Raw genomic sequence first — 20,247 nt, 5'->3', positions numbered from 1 at the left:
AGGTGTTCACATCTATAATACTTCAGCAGGTATGCAAACTGTTTTGTCAGAAGGTCTTGGCAGAGCAGCTTTTCCTGTCATATCTTCAGTTCTCCATAAGGGTGCCCTCAGCGTCTTGTAATAGCACTCGAGTGCCCTTAGCACCGTGGCACTAGGGCTGGTTTTGTTGCTCCACCCCATCTGGTTAACTTCAAGGGATCCTGTCACGTGAAGCCGTCGCGCACCGGATGCGCGCAGGGTACCGCTTTCACAAAGCCTTGGCTGCCAGGCTCAGGAAGCCTTGGCTACTCTATCAGTACTCCTCAGCTACCACGTTCACAAAGCCTTGGTTGCCAGGCTCAGGAAGCCCTGGCTACTCTGCTCAGTACTCCTCAGCTACCACTTTCCCGAAGCCTTGGCTGCCAGGCTCAGGAAGCCCTGGCTACTGTGCTCAGTACTCCTCAGCTACCATGTTCCCGAAGCCTCGGCTGCTATGCTCAGGAAGCCTTGGCTACTCTGCTCAGTACTCTTCAGCTACCACGTTCCCAAAGCCTTGGCTGCCAGGCTCAGGAAGCTTTGGCTACTCTGCTCAGTACTCCTCAGCTACCACGTTCACAAAGCCCTGGCTACTCTGCTCAGTACTCCTCAGCTACCACTTTCCTGAAGCCTTGGCTGCCAGGCTCAGGAAGCCCTGGCTACTCTGCTCAGTACTCCTCAGCTACCATGTTCCCGAAGCCTCGGCTGCTATGCTCAGGAAGTCCTGAGTACTGTGCTCTCACAGAGCCTCAGCTACCATGCTGATGGATCCCCAGGTACATGTCCCTTCTTCTTCCCTCTCCATTCTTTTCTCTTTATTGCCGGAGCTGGATGCCGTTATATTCCTTCAGTCGTTTTCCTGGCCTTGTCGAGCCGCACGCTGAATTTAATTTCCTCTTCCCAGGGTATGGTTACACCATTTACACATCTTTTTGCATTCTTTTCAGCACACGCTACACATGTCAACATTTCAGCTGAGCTGCAGAGTTCACGCAAAAAGAAAGTGAGCGTGTGAATTCGGAGAGGTTGCTGGGGCATTCCCCATCCAGCCAGATTCCTGATGGGTGGGAAGATGCCAATAAAAAGCAATAGAAACTGGAACATTCTGTAATGAAGGTGTTTAACTCAAACCTGGAATAAATGTGGCGACGCCTGTAGTGACTGGATAGCAGGTGACCTTTTGGCAGAGGGGTGAGGTCATCCCTGCTTACGATGGGCTTCCTCGATTACTGGGATTCCCGTTCCCCGGGTTCTGTCAGGGATGGATGTGAGAGGTGACTGCAGAATGGACAAGCTTCTGCCTGGGAAAAGGTCATGGAAATCTGTGGGCGGCAAAGAGTAAAGGGGTCTCCCTCGCATTGCCTCATTGGTCCAAATCCAGCATGCAGGTGATGAAGGCTCCCCTCAGTCCAGTGGAAGAGTGGCAATTACAATTAAAATCAAGTGGTATTATCCATAATGATAGTGCTTGGTGAAAAGGATTTATCTTTTATAAAGCATGCAGGATTTCGACAGTGTTCTTGATTGAATTGTCATCAGATTAAATCTGTCTCTTAGCGCATGTAAATACTTTCAATTTGAGCCCTTCAATGTGAGCATTTAATTACAGGGGCTGGTTAACGTGTCTCTCCTGATTAATCCGAAAAGGGATATGATTATCTCCTTAACAAGTCTATCCATTCAGCACCAAAAGAGGAAGCAGAATCTGACTATGAATGGGGTCAATGTATCAAGGGGAGAAAACATGCCTGCAATTTCCATGTGGCAAACACATCCAGTGCTGGAACGCTTGTGAAGGACTTTTAATTTCGACTTGCTGCACGCCTCGTCAGCTGTCAAAACACGTACAGCCGTCACCCTCAGAATTGGAGCCACATGTCGGTCCCAGCTTCTGCTGTCCCTCACTGGGCCGTGGGACTGCATGCCCCCCCACCCCCGGTCCTAATGCAAAACAGAGGGAACAAATTGGATTGTGTACGAGTGGCTGAGCGCTACCCCTCAATGCTATTGTTACAGAAGGACCATGTCCAGATGAAACAGGAAGAAAAGGAAAGATTGGTCACCTATTAGCAAAGATGGCTGCTGCAGTTTTGGGGAATCATTTTAGCGTATTTGTGTAAATTTCTGTTTATAGTATATTTGTGTATTTTGTGATTCTGTAAAGACCAGAGGACCTGGGGTAGCTGCAGCCCGTCCTTATGGATGCTCTACATTATATTCTTACGTCTCAGAGGGTTTGACCTTGAAGACTCCCTGTAGCCCACATAGCTGGCAGCTTGCGGCTTTTTAAGGTTGGATGACAAACAGAGGTGAACTTTGCCTGAGATGTATCATTATTAAATCCCATATCTGGGTATAAGCTTTAAGCAACGATACAGCCCAGGTGGCCAGGCAGGAATTGTCCCTCCTTTCAGCAAGTGAGGTACAATCTGGGCATTGGACTGAACATCATCCCCTCAGTGTCGACTGTAACTGATCTTGACTGAACATCATCCCGACAGTGTTGATTAGTACAACCTGAACATCGTCTTCCGAGTGTGAGTTATGATTCAGTTTATTCAATCTATAGAGACAGCTCACTTGTTGTGTACACTTCGTCGTTTGAACACTGTGATTACAGAGGCAGATCTTAGAACATTGCAGTGCCGTGTGACTTCACCATATCGTCACAAAACCTTGTTTCTCATGCTGCCTCACTCGCTGCTGTTGTGTGTTTTGCCTCTGATCCAACAGTAACTGAAACAGAGGCAAGACAAGCTGTCCCTCACGAAGCGGACCCCAAGGAGGTCGGGTAGCCCCCTGAGGTGTGGGCTCCTGCCCCCAGGGGAGCAGCACCACCCATCTCTGGCAGCACGTCCAGCCCACACGCAAACGAGGCACTCCCCCCCCCCCCCTTGCCCAGCCAGTAAACTCAAACGCACCTGTCAGGGTGATGAAGCACCAGCCCGTGGGGCAGCTTTGTTTACATTTTCACTGCGCTCTGCACAGAAAGAGGGACTCTAATTATTTTCCAACTGTAAATTAAAGCCAAGTGGGACAGAGTGAAAGCAAAGGGATCCCAGAGGAAACACGTGCTATATATAAGCAGCGCTAAGGGAGAGCAGGGGAGGTGGGTGCTGCTGGGCGGCGGGACAGGAGTATTTCCTGGATGAATGGAAAATGCCAGAGAAGCAACAGAAGAAAGATGCAAAGTTTCACTCCAGGTTTTAGAGCCCACATGTGAAACGTAATCACATGTCACAATGCCACAAATGCAGGGATCTTAGGGACACTAATATTAGTGACATCGATTCTGCACCTGTCATAGAGGGACCGTGGATGAGCCCTGTCACTGACCAGTTTGGTAGGGAGTCGGGAAGGGATCACATCCCTCTTTAGACATGCCAGGTGTTTGTATCCTCACAAAAAAGACTAAAGATCAAGCTGACCAAGATGCCCCATTTTAATTTGCCTGCTTAAATTTCTGGTTCAAGTCAAGAGCATTTTATTCCATCTTAAGTTGCGTTTACAGTGCAACATTTAATCAATTTAGTGTTTATCATTGAATACTGTATTTTGGGGGCATGTATCCCATAATGCACCTGGAAGCAAATGGAGCTGGCCCTGATTGAGCTGACATGTTCAAGCATGTGAAAAGAGCAGATGTAAGAGAGCCTCCCTGATCATCACACATGAATGGCTTCCGGTTACATGACCTATATAACATGTTACATGCTCTGCTTCCTCCCTGCTCCCCAAATACAGTACATTACAGGTACTGAACAGCCCTGGTGCGAGTAGACACCAAAGCCACCAGGAGGATCTCCCACAGTGCTCTTCTGTGGCTCTTATAGGCCAGATCTGCAAAAGCAGGATCTAAGGGTGTAGAAGAGTGGTTTCCTTGTACCATGCCTGAGCATGATTGTCCCCCCTCCCCTCTCCCGCGCTGGTCTGCTCTTACATCGCACTTAACGATCCTGGCTTGAGCACGCTTTCATCATCACTGTGCAACTTTTTTTGTGTTAAAGGAAACACAGGAAGAAAAGCGTTATCACATCTTTTTTGTGTTAAAGGAAACACAGGAAGAAAAGCGTTTTCACACATATCACAATGGAGTTCCTGATTAATGTCCTTATTTTATGGCTTATTTGGAGTCGACACACAGCCCTCTTATAGATTTATCAAGTATGCAACACAGCGATTTTCATTTAATCATTTACCTAATATCTCAGTTTTTGTATGCTGCATCTAGTTGTTCCTGGATACCTTCCTTTCCTGTTTTAATAGTGGTTATCTATGCTTACAGGGATCCTGTCAAGGTGTGTCCCTCTGCGTCTGTCTGTCCTGCTGCATCTGTCTGTCTGTCCCTCTGCGTCTGTCTGTCCTGCTGCATCTGCCTGTCTGTCCCTCTGCGTCTGTCTGTCCTGCTGCATCTGTCTGTCTGTCCCTCTGCGTCTGTCTGTCCTGCTGCATCTGCCTGTCTGTCCCTCTGCGTCTGTCTGTCCTGCTGCATCTGCCTGTCTGCCCCTCTGCGTCTGTCTGTCCTGCTGCATCTGCCTGTCTGTCCCTCTGCGTCTGTCTGTCCTGCTGCATCTGCCTGTCTGTCCCTCTGCGCCTGTCTGTCCTGCTGCATCTGCCTGTCTGCCCCTCTGCGTCTGTCTGTCCTGCTGCATCTGCCTGTCTGCCCCTCTGCGTCTGTCTGTCCTGCTGCATCTGCCTGTCTGTCCCTCTGCGTCTGCCTGTCTCTATGCTTCCCTTGTGAGCGAGTCTCGTCCGCACTAACCAGTCCTTGACAGTACATAATTGAATTTGTTGTCAGGGGGCTTGACGGTGACATCACTGTCTGTGTTGGGGGGTGTTCTCTATCTCACTAGGTGGCAGTGTACGATTACGTGTGGACAGACGACCCCTCCAGCACTGACCCGGTGGGGGGTAATGTGCTGGTGGGAGGAGAAACCAGCACCCACGTGTCCATCTACACATTACACCTGAGCAGCTTCCGGGAGCTGTACCGACAGTTTCTCCGCCAGCCTGATGGGGCCATCATGGAGGTAGGTGCCCCCAGCTGTTGTCAGAGATGAGATGTTGTCATTACCACAGAGGCAGAAAGAAATATCAGATTTTATACAGACCTGATCTTCTTCTGATCTCACAATGCCACAGAAAAAGATGTAAAACTCACAGACACCAGCAGTGTAGAAGATCATTAAGCTATTATGTGGAGACGGGTTCCCTCTGCTGCTTTACGCCCCCCCCCCCCCCCCCCCCCGTAGCACGTGTGCCCCCTTCCCACCTGAAACCTCACACCCGTATCCATGGCATTCCTGATACGGACACATGGGACAGAGCCCACGCAGTACAGATCGCTGTCTAATGAAATGTACAGCTGCTCCTGCTCAGTAATAACTGCAAGCACATGAATGAAGCCGCGTCTCCCAAGAGCAGCCTGGATCATCCCCAACAACGTGAAGATTTTAAAGTTTTCCATCAAAGGTGACAGTTATACTGAGCCGCACCACCAGTCCGCTCCAAGGCGATGCCATTTTCAAAGCAGCTTCTTCTGCTGCACAGACCAATGAGAACCAGCTACATCCAGATTCACACATAGAAGAATATTCTGCCAGCGGAAATTTGTGGTAGTATTTCTTATTTTGGAATATTAATCCATAAAAAATTGGAATATTAACTGCAAAGACTGCCCGTACTGGTTTGTGTATAGAGGTATTCACTATGACAAGAACTTTGCCAGCACTCAAGGCCCTGCCGATGTCCCTGTCCCAGGCTGGCCTTTATCCAGCTGTGGCCCCCTGTACACCAGTCTCTGTGTTATCCCCATCACGGCCTGTGCCCCCCGTGTGCCGGCCCTGCCGATGTCCCTGTCCCAGGCTGGCCTTTATCCAGCTGTGTCCCCCTGTATAACAGTCTCTGTGTTATCCCCATCACGGCCTGCGGCCCCCGTGTGCCGGCCCTGCCGATGTCCCTGTCCCAGGCTGGCCTTTATCTAGCTGTGGCCCCCTGTACACCAGTCTCTGTGTTATCCCCATCATGGCCTGCGGCCCCCCTGTGCCGGCCCTGCCGATGTCCCTGTCCCAGGCTGGCCTTTATCCAGCTGTGGCCCCCTGTATAACAGTCTCTGTGTTATCCCCATCATGGCCTGTGGCCCCCCTGTGCCGGCCCTGCCGATGTCCCTGTCCCAGGCTGGCCTTTATCCAGCTGTGGCCCCCTGTATAACAGTCTCTGTGTTATCCCCATCACGGCCTGTGGCCCCCCTGTGCCGGCCCTGCCGATGTCCCTGTCCCAGGCTGGCCTTTATCCAGCTGTGGCCCCCTGTATAACAGTCTCTGTGTCATCCCCATCACGGCCTGTGGCCCCCCTGTGCCGGCCCTGCCGATGTCCCTGTCCCAGGCTGGCCTTTATCCAGCTGTGTCCCCCTGTACACCAGTCTCTGTGTTATCCCCATCACGGCCTGTGGCCCCCCTGTGCCGGCCCTGCCGATGTCCCTGTCCCAGGCTGGCCTTTATCCAGCTGTGGCCCCCTGTATAACAGTCTCTGTGTCATCCCCATCACGGCCTGTGGCCCCCCTGTGCCGGCCCTGCCGATGTCCCTGTCCCAGGCTGGCCTTTATCCAGCTGTGGCCCCCTGTATAACAGTCTCTGTGTCATCCCCATCACGGCCTGTGGCCCCCCTGTGCCGGCCCTGCCGATGTCCCTGTCCCAGGCTGGCCTTTATCCAGCTGTGGCCCCCTGTACACCAGTCTCTGTGTTATCCCCATCACGGCCTGTGGCCCCCCTGTGCCGGCCCTGCCGATGTCCCTGTCCCAGGCTGGCCTTTATCCAGCTGTGGCCCCCTGTATAACAGTCTCTGTGTCATCCCCATCACGGCCTGCGGCCCCCCTGTGCCGGCCCTGCCGATGTCCCTGTCCCAGGCTGGCCTTTATCCAGCTGTGGCCCCCTGTATAACAGTCTCTGTGTTATCCCCATCACGGCCTGTGGCCCCCGTGTGCCGGCCCTGCCGATGTCCCTGTCCCAGGCTGGCCTTTATCCAGGTAATCCCCCCCCCCCCGACACCAGCCCCACTGACATCCCTGTCCTGCCTGGCAGTCACCTGCCATATGGAAAGCCTCTGGGAAAAATGCACAGCTGGAACATTACCTTTAAACAAATTATTTATGATGTGACTAAAAGCTGCTGAGTATCCTAACTGCAGTGAGTGAACACTAAGGGCGTGTTTTTTATTGTATTAAAACTTTGTGCCAGAGTCGATTTCATGAACTCTGAGAGTAAACTTTCATTATAATTAGACATAAACCCAAACTGCCTGCTTTCTTTCAGTGTGGTGGAGGTCAGAGCACCACTGTAGCTTCATCAAGCCTTCAAGATGAGGGCAGAGAAACAGCCGTTAGTATCCCCATCTTTGACTGAGATAATTTACCAGAGAGGACATTAGCTCTGCTCTTTCTTCAGAATCTCATGACTCAGGTTTTCAGATTTCCAAATGAATTGATGCTTGCCAGTACTGACCCAATTTAGATTTCAAATATGAAGGTTGACCTTTAAAAAAACCTTACAGCAACATTAACTGAAAGTCTGCATCAATCCCGTGGTTGGCTCTTTAAGGTTCCACATCATGCTCACACAATGTCTTCATTTTCGCCCCATCAGGATGTCCTTGCTCATGACCATTTCATGGACCATCGTCCACTGTTTCTGCCCCAGGCACATGCACTTTGCTGAGGGGTTTTTCTGTGAGTCGTCATACTATTAAAGAGCAGATTTATGCCTTGGTTTGCATAATGTAATAACTCTGCTGAACCTTCAACATCATCATTAAAATAACAGGCAGCCTTTTTGGGATAACATTGCTGGTTCCTGTTCTACCCGCCCTCTGTGGCTGCCTCTGCTGTTACTTATTTTTAGTTTATCAGATCATACAGTAATAAGTGCAGTTTCACAGTTTGAGCCTGACTGGCTCTCTGCTGTAGTTGGAGCAGGTTTCAAGATTCAAGATTCAAGTTTCAGGGAACCTGGACCAACATAAAGGGAGTAACTTAAAGGGAGTAACAGCCAGGACCAAAATAAAGGGAGTAACATAAAAGGAGTAATAGCCAGAACCAAAATAAATGGAGTAACAGCGATGACCAGCATAAAGGAAGTAACTTAAAACGAGTAACATCAAGTAACTTAAAGGAAGCAGCAGCCAGGACCAAAATAAAGGAAGTAACATAAAAGGAGTAATAGCCAGAACCCAAATAAATGGAGTAACATAAAAATAGCAATAGCCAGGACCAACTTAAAGGGAGTAACTTAAATGGAGTAACAGCCAGGACCAACTTAAAGGAAGTAACTTAAAGGGAGTAATAACCAGGACCAATATAAAGGGAGTTTCTTAAAGGGAGTAACAGCCAGGGCCAAAATAAAGGGGGTAACATACAAGGAATAATAGTCAGGACCAAAATAAATGGACTAACATAAAAGGAGTAATAGCCAGGACCAACATAAAGGGAGTACCTTGAAGGGAATAACTTGGAAGTAACAGCCAGGACCAACATAAAGGATATAACATAAAAAGAATAACTTAAAGGGAGTAGCAGCCAGGACATGCTGGTAATGTTCTCTGGTTAATTAGCTGCCACCCTGTTTTCTTTACAACCTTAAATTAATAGTAAATACACTGCAAATTAAAAGTGAATCTGGCAATTTAACATGAATTCTGAAATTCTGGGAATTCTGGCTCTGTGATTAACAGAACTCTCCAAAATTCAGCCAGCCCATGCTGCAACACACACTTAATGATTTAATTAAAATATATAATCAAATATGCTTGGGGAAAATAAAAATGCCCAGTGACGTGTTCAGGGTTACTGTATAGGTGCCGTATAACAGTAAAAGGGTCCTGATTCTGTGCCCTGACAGGTGGTTTCTGACTGCCTGGAGCCCCGAAATGGTATGGTCCTGTGCTCCAAACAGAATCCAGCAGAGCGGGGCAAGCCACACGCCTCCTGTCCCGTCAGGGAGAGGAGAAAGAGAAAGGCAGCATGGAGTGAGTAGTGTCCACTTTTCAATTTAACCCCCAGAACAGCTTGGAGTGAATCATGTGCAGTCTTCAGTTTCACTCCTTAAAGGGCATAGAGTGAGCAGTGTGCCCTCTTCAATTTCACCTCTCAAATGGCGTGGAGTGGGTAGCATGCACTGTTCAGTTTGATCACTTAAATGGCGTGGAGTGGGTAGCATGCACTGTTCAGTTTGATCGCTTAAATGGCGTGGAGTGGGTAGCATGCACTGTTCAGTTTGATCGCTTAAATGGCGTGGAGTGGGTAGCATGCACTGTTCAGTTTGATCCCTTAAATGGCGTGGAGTGGGTAGCCTGCACTGTTCAGTTTGATCGCTTAAATGGCGTGGAGTGGGTAGCGTGCACTGTTCAGTTTGACCCCTTAAATGGCGTGGAGTGGGTAGCGTGCACTGTTCAGTTTGATCACTTAAATGGCGTGGAGTGGGTAGTGTGCACTTTTCAGTTTGATCCCTTAAATGGCGTGGAGTGGGTAGTGTGCACTTTTCAGTTTGATCCCTTAAATGGTGTGGAGTGGGTAGCGTGCACTGTTCAGTTTGATCCCTTAAATGGCTTGGAGTGGGTAGCGTGCACTGTTCAGTTTGATCCCTTAAATGGCGTGGAGTGGGTAGCCTGCACTTTTCAGTTTGACCCCTTAAATGGCGTGGAGTGGGTAGCGTGCACTGTTCAGTTTGACCCCTTAAATGGCGTGGAGTGGGTAGCCTGCACTTTTCAGTTTGATCCCTTAAATGGCATGGAGTGGGTAGCGTGCACTGTTCAGTTTGATCCCTTAAATGGCGTGGAGTGGGTAGCGTGCACTGTTCAGTTTGACCCCTTAAATGGCGTGGAGTGGGTAGCGTGCACTGTTCAGTTTGACCCCTTAAATGGCGTGGAGTGGGTAGCGTGCACTGTTCAGTTTGATCCCTTAAATGGCATGGAGTGGGTAGCGTGCACTGTTCAGTTTGATCCCTTAAATGGCGTGGAGTGGGTAGCGTGCACTGTTCAGTTTGATCCCTTAAATGGCGTGGAGTGGGTAGCGTGCACTGTTCAGTTTGACCCCTTAAATGGCGTGGAGTGGGTAGCGTGCACTGTTCAGTTTGACCCCTTAAATGGCGTGGAGTGGGTAGCCTGCACTTTTCAGTTTGATCCCTTAAATGGCGTGGAGTGGGTAGCGTGCACTGTTCAGTTTGATCCCTTAAATGGCGTGGAGTGGGTAGCGTGCACTGTTCAGTTTGACCCCTTAAATGGCGTGGAGTGGGTAGCGTGCACTGTTCAGTTTGACCCCTTAAATGGCGTGGAGTGGGTAGCCTGCACTGTTCAGTTTGATCCCTTAAATGGCATGGAGTGGGTAGCGTGCACTGTTCAGTTTGATCCCTTAAATGGCGTGGAGTGGGTAGCGTGCACTGTTCAGTTTGACCCCTTAAATGGCGTGGAGTGGGTAGCCTGCACTTTTCAGTTTGACCCCTTAAATGGCGTGGAGTGGGTAGCGTGCACTGTTCAGTTTGACCCCTTAAATGGCGTGGAGTGGGTAGCCTGCACTTTTCAGTTTGATCCCTTAAATGGCATGGAGTGGGTAGCGTGCACTGTTCAGTTTGACCCCTTAAATGGCGTGGAGTGGGTAGCCTGCACTTTTCAGTTTGATCCCTTAAATGGCATGGAGTGGGTAGCGTGCACTGTTCAGTTTGATCCCTTAAATGGCGTGGAGTGGGTAGCGTGCACTGTTCAGTTTGACCCCTTAAATGGCGTGGAGTGGGTAGCGTGCACTGTTCAGTTTGACCCCTTAAATGGCGTGGAGTGGGTAGCCTGCACTGTTCAGTTTGATCCCTTAAATGGCATGGAGTGGGTAGCGTGCACTCTTCAGTTTGATCCCTTAAATGGCGTGGAGTGGGTAGCGTGCACTGTTCAGTTTGACCCCTTAAATGGCGTGGAGTGGGTAGCCTGCACTTTTCAGTTTGACCCCTTAAATGGCGTTGAGTGGGTAGCGTGCACTGTTCAGTTTGACCCCTTAAATGGCGTGGAGTGGGTAGCCTGCACTTTTCAGTTTGATCCCTTAAATGGCATGGAGTGGGTAGCGTGCACTGTTCAGTTTGACCCCTTAAATGGCGTGGAGTGGGTAGCCTGCACTTTTCAGTTTGATCCCTTAAATGGCATGGAGTGGGTAGCGTGCACTGTTCAGTTTGACCCCTTAAATGGCGTGAAGTGGGTAGCGTGCACTGTTCAGTTTGACCCCTTAAATGGCGTGGAGTGGGTAGCGTGCACTGTTCAGTTTGACCACACTGTTAACTGCTCTTGCAGGATCTCACAGAGTTGAACCAGCAGAGGGAAGCTCCACTGCTGCTCTGAGACCCTAACTGCTCAGAGTTCAGGACCCTGGGATCGACCGGCACAGCTCCACTTGCAGTACTGAGCAGCACAGTGTTCCGTGGACCAGCGACTCCACTGGGCCAATTTAATTAGTGGGATCGCAAAGCCTTTCAGTCATGTGATCACACATGCTGGCAGTGATTCACAACTGCTGCCATGCGGACTGAAAAATATCAGATCCATAAGCTACTGATCAAGACACAAAAAACTATTACATTTTAGAAGGAATCGCTCACTGGATATTATGCAGGGATTCGTCACGTTAAAGAATGATAGTGGATTTATCAGAACGAAGAAGGGTGTGGTGTAAACCATTAAAGGAAATACTGTACAGGCAAGAAGCATAAATATGGTGAATGGGAAGGTCATTTATCAGCCAATAAACAATGCAAATGAGTGATTGCCTTATAAAACGAATGAGGGTCGTTAGGGCTTCATTGCGGCTCCAGCGGGATGAAAAGTGAAGATTCTAAAAGTCACTAATCACAGGGCAGTGATAAAAATCAATAGTGGCTCACATTAAGCCGGATAACATTCCGGCTGCCTTCATTTGCACTGGATGTGCGCCTGGTGACTCGGCCGCGGCGTAATGAACTCGCCCACAAATCACGTCTTAATGGGAGCCTACTTACACATATTGCTTAATTAAAGGTTGTGGGCTTATTAACATGTGTCTTTGGCGTCAAGGGCCGGCTCTGTGATCCCTGCAGCCGGGACCCGGCTATAAAGCTTTTATTCGGCCCCATCATGCTCAGCTCACAGTGTAAGCCCTAAGCTTAATATACCGTCGTTTGCACTGATGATGATTTTACGAGTGCTCGTTACAGCCAAATTTGTTGAGTCGGAACTGTTTTGGTGCTTAATGTTTGAGACTTTTCAACTTTTCTCATTTCTCATTTTCTCTTTTATCTTTTGCTGTGATGGCCGTGGAGAGAGGTATCTCCATAACAATATAGCTACATTCAGGGTCCAAAAAGCACAAGTGCTACATAAGGGCAGTCCATTAACAGAACAAGAGTACTGTATAACTGTATATAATCAGGATAAGACTGGATATGAATGATCTGTTAATAGAACTAGAGACCTGACAAAATAAATCAATGCAAATACAAAGCAAGATATGTAGATTAACATGGCGACCGCCTGCACACTTTAGCAGCGACTTCTGCAGCTTCGCTTGCTTGCTGAGTGCTGTTTATCTCTGGTATCTCTTTGAATAGAGAGTTGTTCCCAAATCCTGGGGATTTTATAACACCTAACAGGCAGATAAGTGACAGCAATAAGATTTACTAATAAATAAATGGAGAATCTCAGACATTGTACACTCATCCAGTGGCTGTACTTATGTGCTGAAATATGAGGCTCCAGATGAATGTTGGTCGTCCATCATGAGGCTGGTGTCTCCTGCTATCAGCAGTACTCAGGACCCTTCAGAGCAGCGCGGTTTGGTTGTCAGCAATAAACACTGTTTGCCTACTATTTACATTTCAGACTTAGTCATGTGAGGAGTCGTTATTTCCCCCGACTGCCTCTAGGTTTCTGCATGTGCTGGTTTCAGTTAAATCGCAGCCTGTCATCTGCTGGTCTCTGTCTCTGAAACCACTTGATCCTTTGCTGTACTCTAACCCAGGACACTGCTAGGTCAACACTGTGTTATTTTTGGGTGCCCCCCGCTTGCCCGTTGTTTAGCCCCCTGCCATAATGTGTACACAGAAGCTAAGGCAGCCCCCTGGCCGTGTCTCCACCTCTGTCTTCATCTGAATAAATAATAGCCAATCAGATGAATGAAGGGGACCCAGCTGTAAAGCATAGTGTACAGTAAGGACATGTAGCGGTGTTAGGGCTTCAGGGCTTGTGGATGGGATTTACTGCTGTCATTCACAAGGACAGCCAATCAAATATCCTCTGAGAAATGAGCTAATCCTGGCTTAACTTGTATTGTTCAGGTAATAGATACTGTTAAAATGTACTGATTCCCACCTGTCAATGACATTATGGCCTAGATCCCCATTACTGGATGCACCGGATTGATATGACCCGATGTTTATTAGGGTTTGACCAGTTCCTGGTGTCAGTTAAATAACCTCAGTAAACTCTTGTGTTTTGTGTACTATAGTATATCTGTTCTTTAAACAAAGAAGTTGTGAAAAATCAAAGGTTACTTGGTATTCTCATACTTTATTTGGCTGTTTGTACACAATGCAGTCCGTGCCCTAGTCCAGTGGAATCAGATGCTCCGTGCCACCCAGGGGACCCTCGGCATTCCCATCCATCATGGGCTCTGATTTATGTATTTATTATTTTTTTCCTTCGGAGCAAGGCAGATGTCCTGCTGAAAGGAAAATAATTTGCAGGGGAAAAATATGAATATGCAAATGATGTGCGAATGTGAACCGTTATAACGCTGGGAAATGTTCTCGTCATATTTCATTACAGAGAGGTCATCGCTTAATACAGCCAGCTGAGGCTCTGTTCTGCTCACTCGCTCTCCCTTTGTGTGTCTCCTGTCATGTCTCGGTGCTGGAGGAATGTGCTGCTGAAATACCATATTCACAGACACTGATCCCAGCAATGAAACCACACGACCCTATTTGTGTCGATGTTCACGAACCAGCATGTGGACATCAAAAACGGCAGCACTGGGTCGCCAGACCATCCCAGATGAACATCTGTGACCCTTTTCTGGCACAAACTCACCGTTATTGTGCTAATTATTAAGTAAACGCGTTTCTTCTTCAAATAATCCTGAGTGAATACTAAGAATGTAATGAACTTCATGGTTCATTGTATGTGACATTGCTTAATTAATGAGCGCATTTAAAGTACATAGGCCCTGCTAATTGATTTATATGCCCGATTTGCGCATACAGCTGTTACTTCCTGTAGGAAAGTCATCACTCAAACATGCCTGTAGAAGCCGACGTAGAAGGTGGTAATGGGCTGTATTAACCTCACGGTTTAGTGCTGCGGCTAATCGTGTTCAAAGCAGCTTACATACGATAACAGTGGATCTGAGCTGAGAGACGCTCCAGCCCATAACTGCATGGGAGGTGCTCCGCTCTGGCTTCCCATACAGATGTACAGACTTGGGTTCCCAAAGATCTGTCCGTTCCTGGGGAGAGGCAGTCCAGTGCTCCCAGCCAGGTTTAGGAACGTGCTTTTAATGGCCTCCGTAAAGCTGCCCATCTGGGGATGGTCCCTACACCATGCATCTACACTTTTGGGTCACAACCCATAGCCATTCATTCAATGTGAGCATGACCTCAGAGGAGATGAGATCAGTCTCGTGTGACATGCAGGTCCTGAATACTCTAGAATCTTATTCCTGCATCGCCGTCGTGTGAGCTGTCTGGGTTCCATGTTGTTTTTCGGTGATGTCTGTTGTGGGGTCAAACGGATTGACCCGCTAATCAGAGTCTATCTCCATTGAAAGGGCCCATGACACAGAGGATTTACTGCGCTCCATCCCGCCGCCCTGGAAGGTGGAGAACGTGGAGAAGTTAGTGTCGGCTTGCTGACCATCGCAGGCCTAGAGAACACGGAGGGGAAATAGATTTATTTTGTCCAAAATCACTCACTGCCTTGAGCTGGAGAAAGAAACAGAATGTCAGATGTTTTTAGTAAAATATTACTCAGCATTGAAATTTCATGAATATATTTTCATGCCCAGAATAATAAGAATTCATCATTGATGCTGAGCAGACTGTAACGTTACTCAAAAAATTATTCACTTTTCCAGCATGTTCCATCAGCCTGCGAGACACGTGCCGACCTACGTGTCACCCCAGGGTGGGGTTGGGGGACGTCTGACACTTCACCTGCTGCTCCTCTTTTTATGGAGTCACCGGTGGAGCAGAGCAGGCCGCTGCTCCTCACACAATTAAAAACTCATTTTCCTAAATGTCCTCGCAGGAATTTCCACAGACATTTTTCCATGAGGAAAGCGTGTAATCGTCGCAGTCGTGCGCACACTGGGCTGCGTCGGGCGGCGCCCAAACCCGGCGATGGCTCAGCTCCCCCCATCATTAAAACCACTTTAGTGTTACTTAAGGTGGGAGGGACAGATTTAAAGTTGCCCAGGAAGGTGGCGTTTATGGCGGCCGCATTAACGGGATGAGGCTGTGCGTGATTAATGGCCCTTAATGAGGAGCACAGCCATTAGCTGCTCCTCAGCTATGAAATTGTGCTTGCTTTGCACCTCCTATCACACTGTTAATGTACCGAGATTTATTAGTGATTCTGTAAAGACACGGTTACACAACAAGGATCCCTGTCAGGGGTGACAGAGCTCCTGTCTCCATGATTGAACACCCCTGACACGTGGATGTTACCGGAATCGCGTTGTCACGGTTACGAGGGACATGCAACAGAGAGACAGATGCTGCTGTTTATATGGGCTTTGATGGTACTCATAATTATGTGACAGCCTGTTATTCTATAATAGTCTATATACAGGAAGCAGGACTTTAGAGGTGTAGCTCTGCACAGGAAGTATGAATATAGAGGTGTAGCTCTGCACAGGAAGTATGAATATAGGTGTAGCTCTGCACAGGAAGTATGAATATAGGTGTAGCTCTGCACAGGAAGTATGAATATATAGGTGTAGCTCTGCACAGGAAGTATGAGTATAGGTGTAGCTCTGCACAGGAAGTATGAATATAGAGGTGTAGCTCTGCACAGGAAGTATGAATATAGGTGTAGCTCTGCACAGGAAGTATGAATATAGGTGTAGCTCTGCACAGGAAGTATGAATATAGAGGTGTAGCTCTGCACAGGAAGTATGAATATAGAGGTGTAGCTCTGCCCAGGAAGTATGAATATAGGTGTAGCTCTGCACAGGAAGTATGAATATAGAGGTGTAGCTCTGCCCAGGAAGTATGAATATAGAGGTGTAGCTCTGCACAGGAAGTATGAATATAGAGGTGTAGCTCTGCACAGGAAGTATGAATATAGAGGTGTAGCTCTGCACAGGAAGTATGAATATAGAGGTGTAGCTCCATACGGGAAGTAGGACTGTTTAGGAGCAGTTCTATACACGAAATAGGACTTTATACACTATATGGTACTGGGCCGCACCTCTTAAAAATTGAATTTATGTGTTTCATTCACATCCATTGCCACAGGTGTATAAAATCAAGCACCTAGTCATGCAGTCAGGGTTACAGACATTTATGAAAGAATGGGTTGTTCTGAAGAGCTCAGTGAATTCAAGCATGGTACTGTCATAGGATGCCATCTTTGCAATAAGTCAGTTTGTGAAATTTCTTCCCTGCTACATATTCCACAGTCATCTGTAAGCTGTGGAAGCATTTAGGAACAGCAGAAACTCAGCCACAAAGTGGCACACCACATAAAGTAACAGAGTAGGTTCATACTGTGTAAAAGTCGCCAGTGCTCTGTTGATTGAATAACTGCAGAGTTCCAAACTTCCTCTGGCATTAACTCCAAACTGTGTGCCAGGAGCTTCATGGAATGGGCTTCCATGGCTGGGCAGCTGCATGCAAGCCTCACATCACCAAGCACAATTCGAAGCACTGGATGGAGTGGTGTAAAGCATGCCACCACTGGACACTGGAGCAGTGGAAACATGTTCTGTGGAGTGACAGATCACACTTCTCTGTCTGGCAGTCTGATGGATGAGTCTGGGTTTGGTTGATGCCAGGAGAACGTTACCTGTCTGACTGCATTATGCCAAATGTAAAGTTTGGTAGAGGAGGGAAATCTTAATGCTTCAGCGTACTGAGACATTTTGGACAATTCTATGCTTCCAACTTTGTGGGACCAGTTTGGGGAAGGTCCTTTTCTGTTCTAGCATGACTGTGCCCCAGTACACAAAGAAAGGTCCCTAAAGACATGGTTTATGGTTTAGTGAGTTTGGTGTGGAAGAACTTGTATGGCGCACACAGAGTCCTGACCATTAACTCCAAACTTGAACGGAAATTGTGAGCCAGGCCTTCACATCTAACATCAGTGCTTGACCTTAAAAATTCTCTTCTACATGAATGGGGAAAAATTCCCACAGACAAACTGAAAAATCTTGTGGAAAACCTCCCCAGAAGAGTGGCAGCTGTTATTGCTGCAAAAGGGGGACCAGCTCCATATTGATGCCTAAGGATTTATAATAGGGTGCCATTAAGGTTCCTATAGGGGTAATTGCCAGGTGTCCCAATACTTTTGTCCATATAGTGTATGTGCAGTTCTGTACAGGAAGTAGGACTACAGAAGTGTAACTTTGTACAGGAAGTAGGACTTCATAGGTATAGCTCTGGACATGATGAAGGACTTTAATGGTGTACCTCTGTACAGGAAATATGACCACAGAGGTGTAGCTTTGTACAGGAAGTAGGACTTCATAGGTATAGCTCTGGACATGATGAAGGACTTTAATGGTGCACCTCTGTACAGGAAATATGACCACAGAGGTGTAGCTTTGCACAGGAAGTAGGACTTCATAGGTATAGCTCTGGACATGATGAAGGACTTTAATGGTGCACCTCTGTACAGGAAATATGACCACAGAGGTGTAGCTTTGCACAGGAAGCAGGATTTAATATGTGCAATTTTGTACAGGGTATAGGACTTTTCTGGGTCAGGAACGAAGCCGAGCTGTGAAATATCATCGTTTTGACCTCTTTTCTCAATAATTAACTAGCCTGACACCAGACATTATTGGTCTTATAAGATTCTTGCATTGAATGTCATCCCTGCCCTTAGTTTGGCATATCTTTTTATTTGAAACAAGACAGAACGACTAGGTTAAATTCACAGTACAACTTAAAAGCGCTTTTGTTGCCCTGTCTAAGTACGCAGTATCTTTATCCAAGATGACGTGAGGCCCTCCTGACCCCAGACACCTTGCAAACACACGATTGCATGTTCTGTGGCGTTTTCACCGGGATGTTGCTCCTTTGCCGGCACAGGTGTGGTTTAACACACCACACTTTTGCATTAGAAGGTGTTTGGTCGAGCCGCACACCGCATATCCGTCATGATGTAACCGAGAGCAACTGCGGTCTAAATTACCTTCATCTGGCATAGTTCCAGCGCTCTATAAATGAGGTAATCGTCCTTGACTATAAAATTAGCATTTTCAAGACTTAATTGCTATCATTACATTTTTTTGTAATTCTATTAATTTAACAGAATGGGGTATTTGGTTTTTATGGTTATAATTTGCATTAAACAATGCATTTCTAAATAGAAATTTCTTAATATAGAACAGATAGCAGGGGAAGGAGCCCTGGTGAACCTCGGACAGCAATGATGTGAGCAGAGCTCCCAGAATCCTTCACTCCAGCCTCGTCTCATTGTGTGCGATTACTGCAGCCTGTGTCTTAATGGATGCAAGGCCCAGAGGCCCACGGAAGCACCAGAGAGTGAGAGCCGGGCTCAGATGCTTCTGCCAGCCTGACTTCGGCACGTAGTCGACGGGTCTGCCCACGGCCTCTGTGTGGCCCCCGTCTCCTGCCTGAGGTACGGGGCCACGGCTGACCTTAAAACTCCAGACTGACTTTTACTGTCACCGAGTGGCTTCCATTTATGTAATGAAACGCGGATCCTTAATTATGGAGTGAATTAGTCATTTTAATTAATTCTATGCTGAGCTGGAATGAAATAAAATGTGACTTTAAGAGTGGAGCTGTAAAGTGTCACGTGTGGAGCGCTATACCGTCCAGTGGGGCGGCTCTGCTCTTTCACGTCTCTGCCATAACACAGGATGGGCTACTATTAGCTCAGGGGGGCCACGCAGTGGTGGTGTGCACGGTGCAGCTGGGGGGGTGACAGCCCGGCTGGGGGAGGACAACTTGGCGGTGCTGTCGGGTCAACATGGACAGCCAAGGGGGGATTCTGAAGAAGACAATGTCTATCCACCCATCAATCATCCATCCATCTATCATTCATCCATCCATCCATCCATCCATCTTCTAACTGCAGGGTACAAGGGTCCTTTGCATTTTAGTTGCTTGTCACTGAATAGCTCAGTTATAAACCAAAACCAGCATTTCACCATTGTACTCACCACAGGTTAATCAGCACTGACGCGGTTAGGGTGACTGACACAGGATCTCATATGTCAATGGTCACCTTTAATGAACCCACTGCCTTTGACTCCATGATCAGTCACACCATTATGGACCCAACCCTTAATCTCCACTAATTCCTGTTTTAACGGCCTTGTCTGACACAAACGCAGCACTTTGGCAGAACAGGAAGAGTCGGGCAGACGCTCCAAACCATTTACTGCAGATTAAACTATATCTATCTTTTGTTATCGTTCAAAGAATAATTGTCCTTTCCAAGAAGATTCCCATCCTTCATAAAATAACGCAGGTTATTTTTTTCATACAATAGCTAAGAAAAAAATCTGTATGAAGTTGAATGTAAATAAAATACAAACAGCCAATCGGGATGGTTAACTAGTATGTTGATGTTCCTGATGATGTTAAGATGAAGCCGTATCTGTCAGCACCTTTCCTACAGTTTGGCTCGCGTCTTTGGCTAATTCCTTTTCCGCCGTTGAAGGGCTTCTGTAGTTGAACAGTCTGTTTGGCATCACTGGCATCTTTAAACACAGTCGGTGGCATTTCAGAAGATTGCTTTTAAAGACCTGAGTAGCTGCTGGATGTCCTGCAGGCTTTTTGGGGGGTCGTGGGAGGGGGGTCCTGCTCAACGTTGAATTATATACCCGGGAGAGTTAATGTAACGGTGTCCCTCAATGCAGGAGCAATTTCAAGCACAGCAACAGTATCTGTCTGCTTCAGCAGTGGTGTAACTCCATATTCCAGGTGACAGGACAGAGCCCACGGATACTCTGCCAACCGGCGGCATTACGCACCGCAAACA

At 47.7% G+C, this 20,247-nt stretch overlaps 1 protein-coding gene across 3 annotated transcripts in view; it reads left to right on the top strand.

Annotated features, from left to right (window-relative positions):
- Nucleotides 1–13,479, top strand: part of ofcc1 (orofacial cleft 1 candidate 1) — a 53,182-nt gene extending 39,703 nt beyond the window's left edge. For all 3 annotated transcript variants that reach the window (XM_023805777.2, XM_023805775.2, XM_023805776.2), the window contains 3 exons: nucleotides 4,869–5,045; nucleotides 8,907–9,033; nucleotides 11,335–13,479. In XM_023805777.2, the coding sequence (XP_023661545.1) occupies nucleotides 4,869–5,045; nucleotides 8,907–9,033; nucleotides 11,335–11,390 (360 nt within the window). In that variant the 3' untranslated portion in view covers nucleotides 11,391–13,479. The remainder of the gene's footprint in view (nucleotides 1–4,868; nucleotides 5,046–8,906; nucleotides 9,034–11,334) is intronic.
- The last annotated feature ends 6,768 nt before the right edge of the window (nucleotides 13,480–20,247 follow it).

The sequence above is a fragment of the Paramormyrops kingsleyae genome, chromosome 1 (assembly GCF_048594095.1).
Source record: "Paramormyrops kingsleyae isolate MSU_618 chromosome 1, PKINGS_0.4, whole genome shotgun sequence".
NCBI lineage: Eukaryota > Metazoa > Chordata > Actinopteri > Osteoglossiformes > Mormyridae > Paramormyrops > Paramormyrops kingsleyae.
This window is presented reverse-complemented; position numbering and strand designations above follow the sequence as displayed.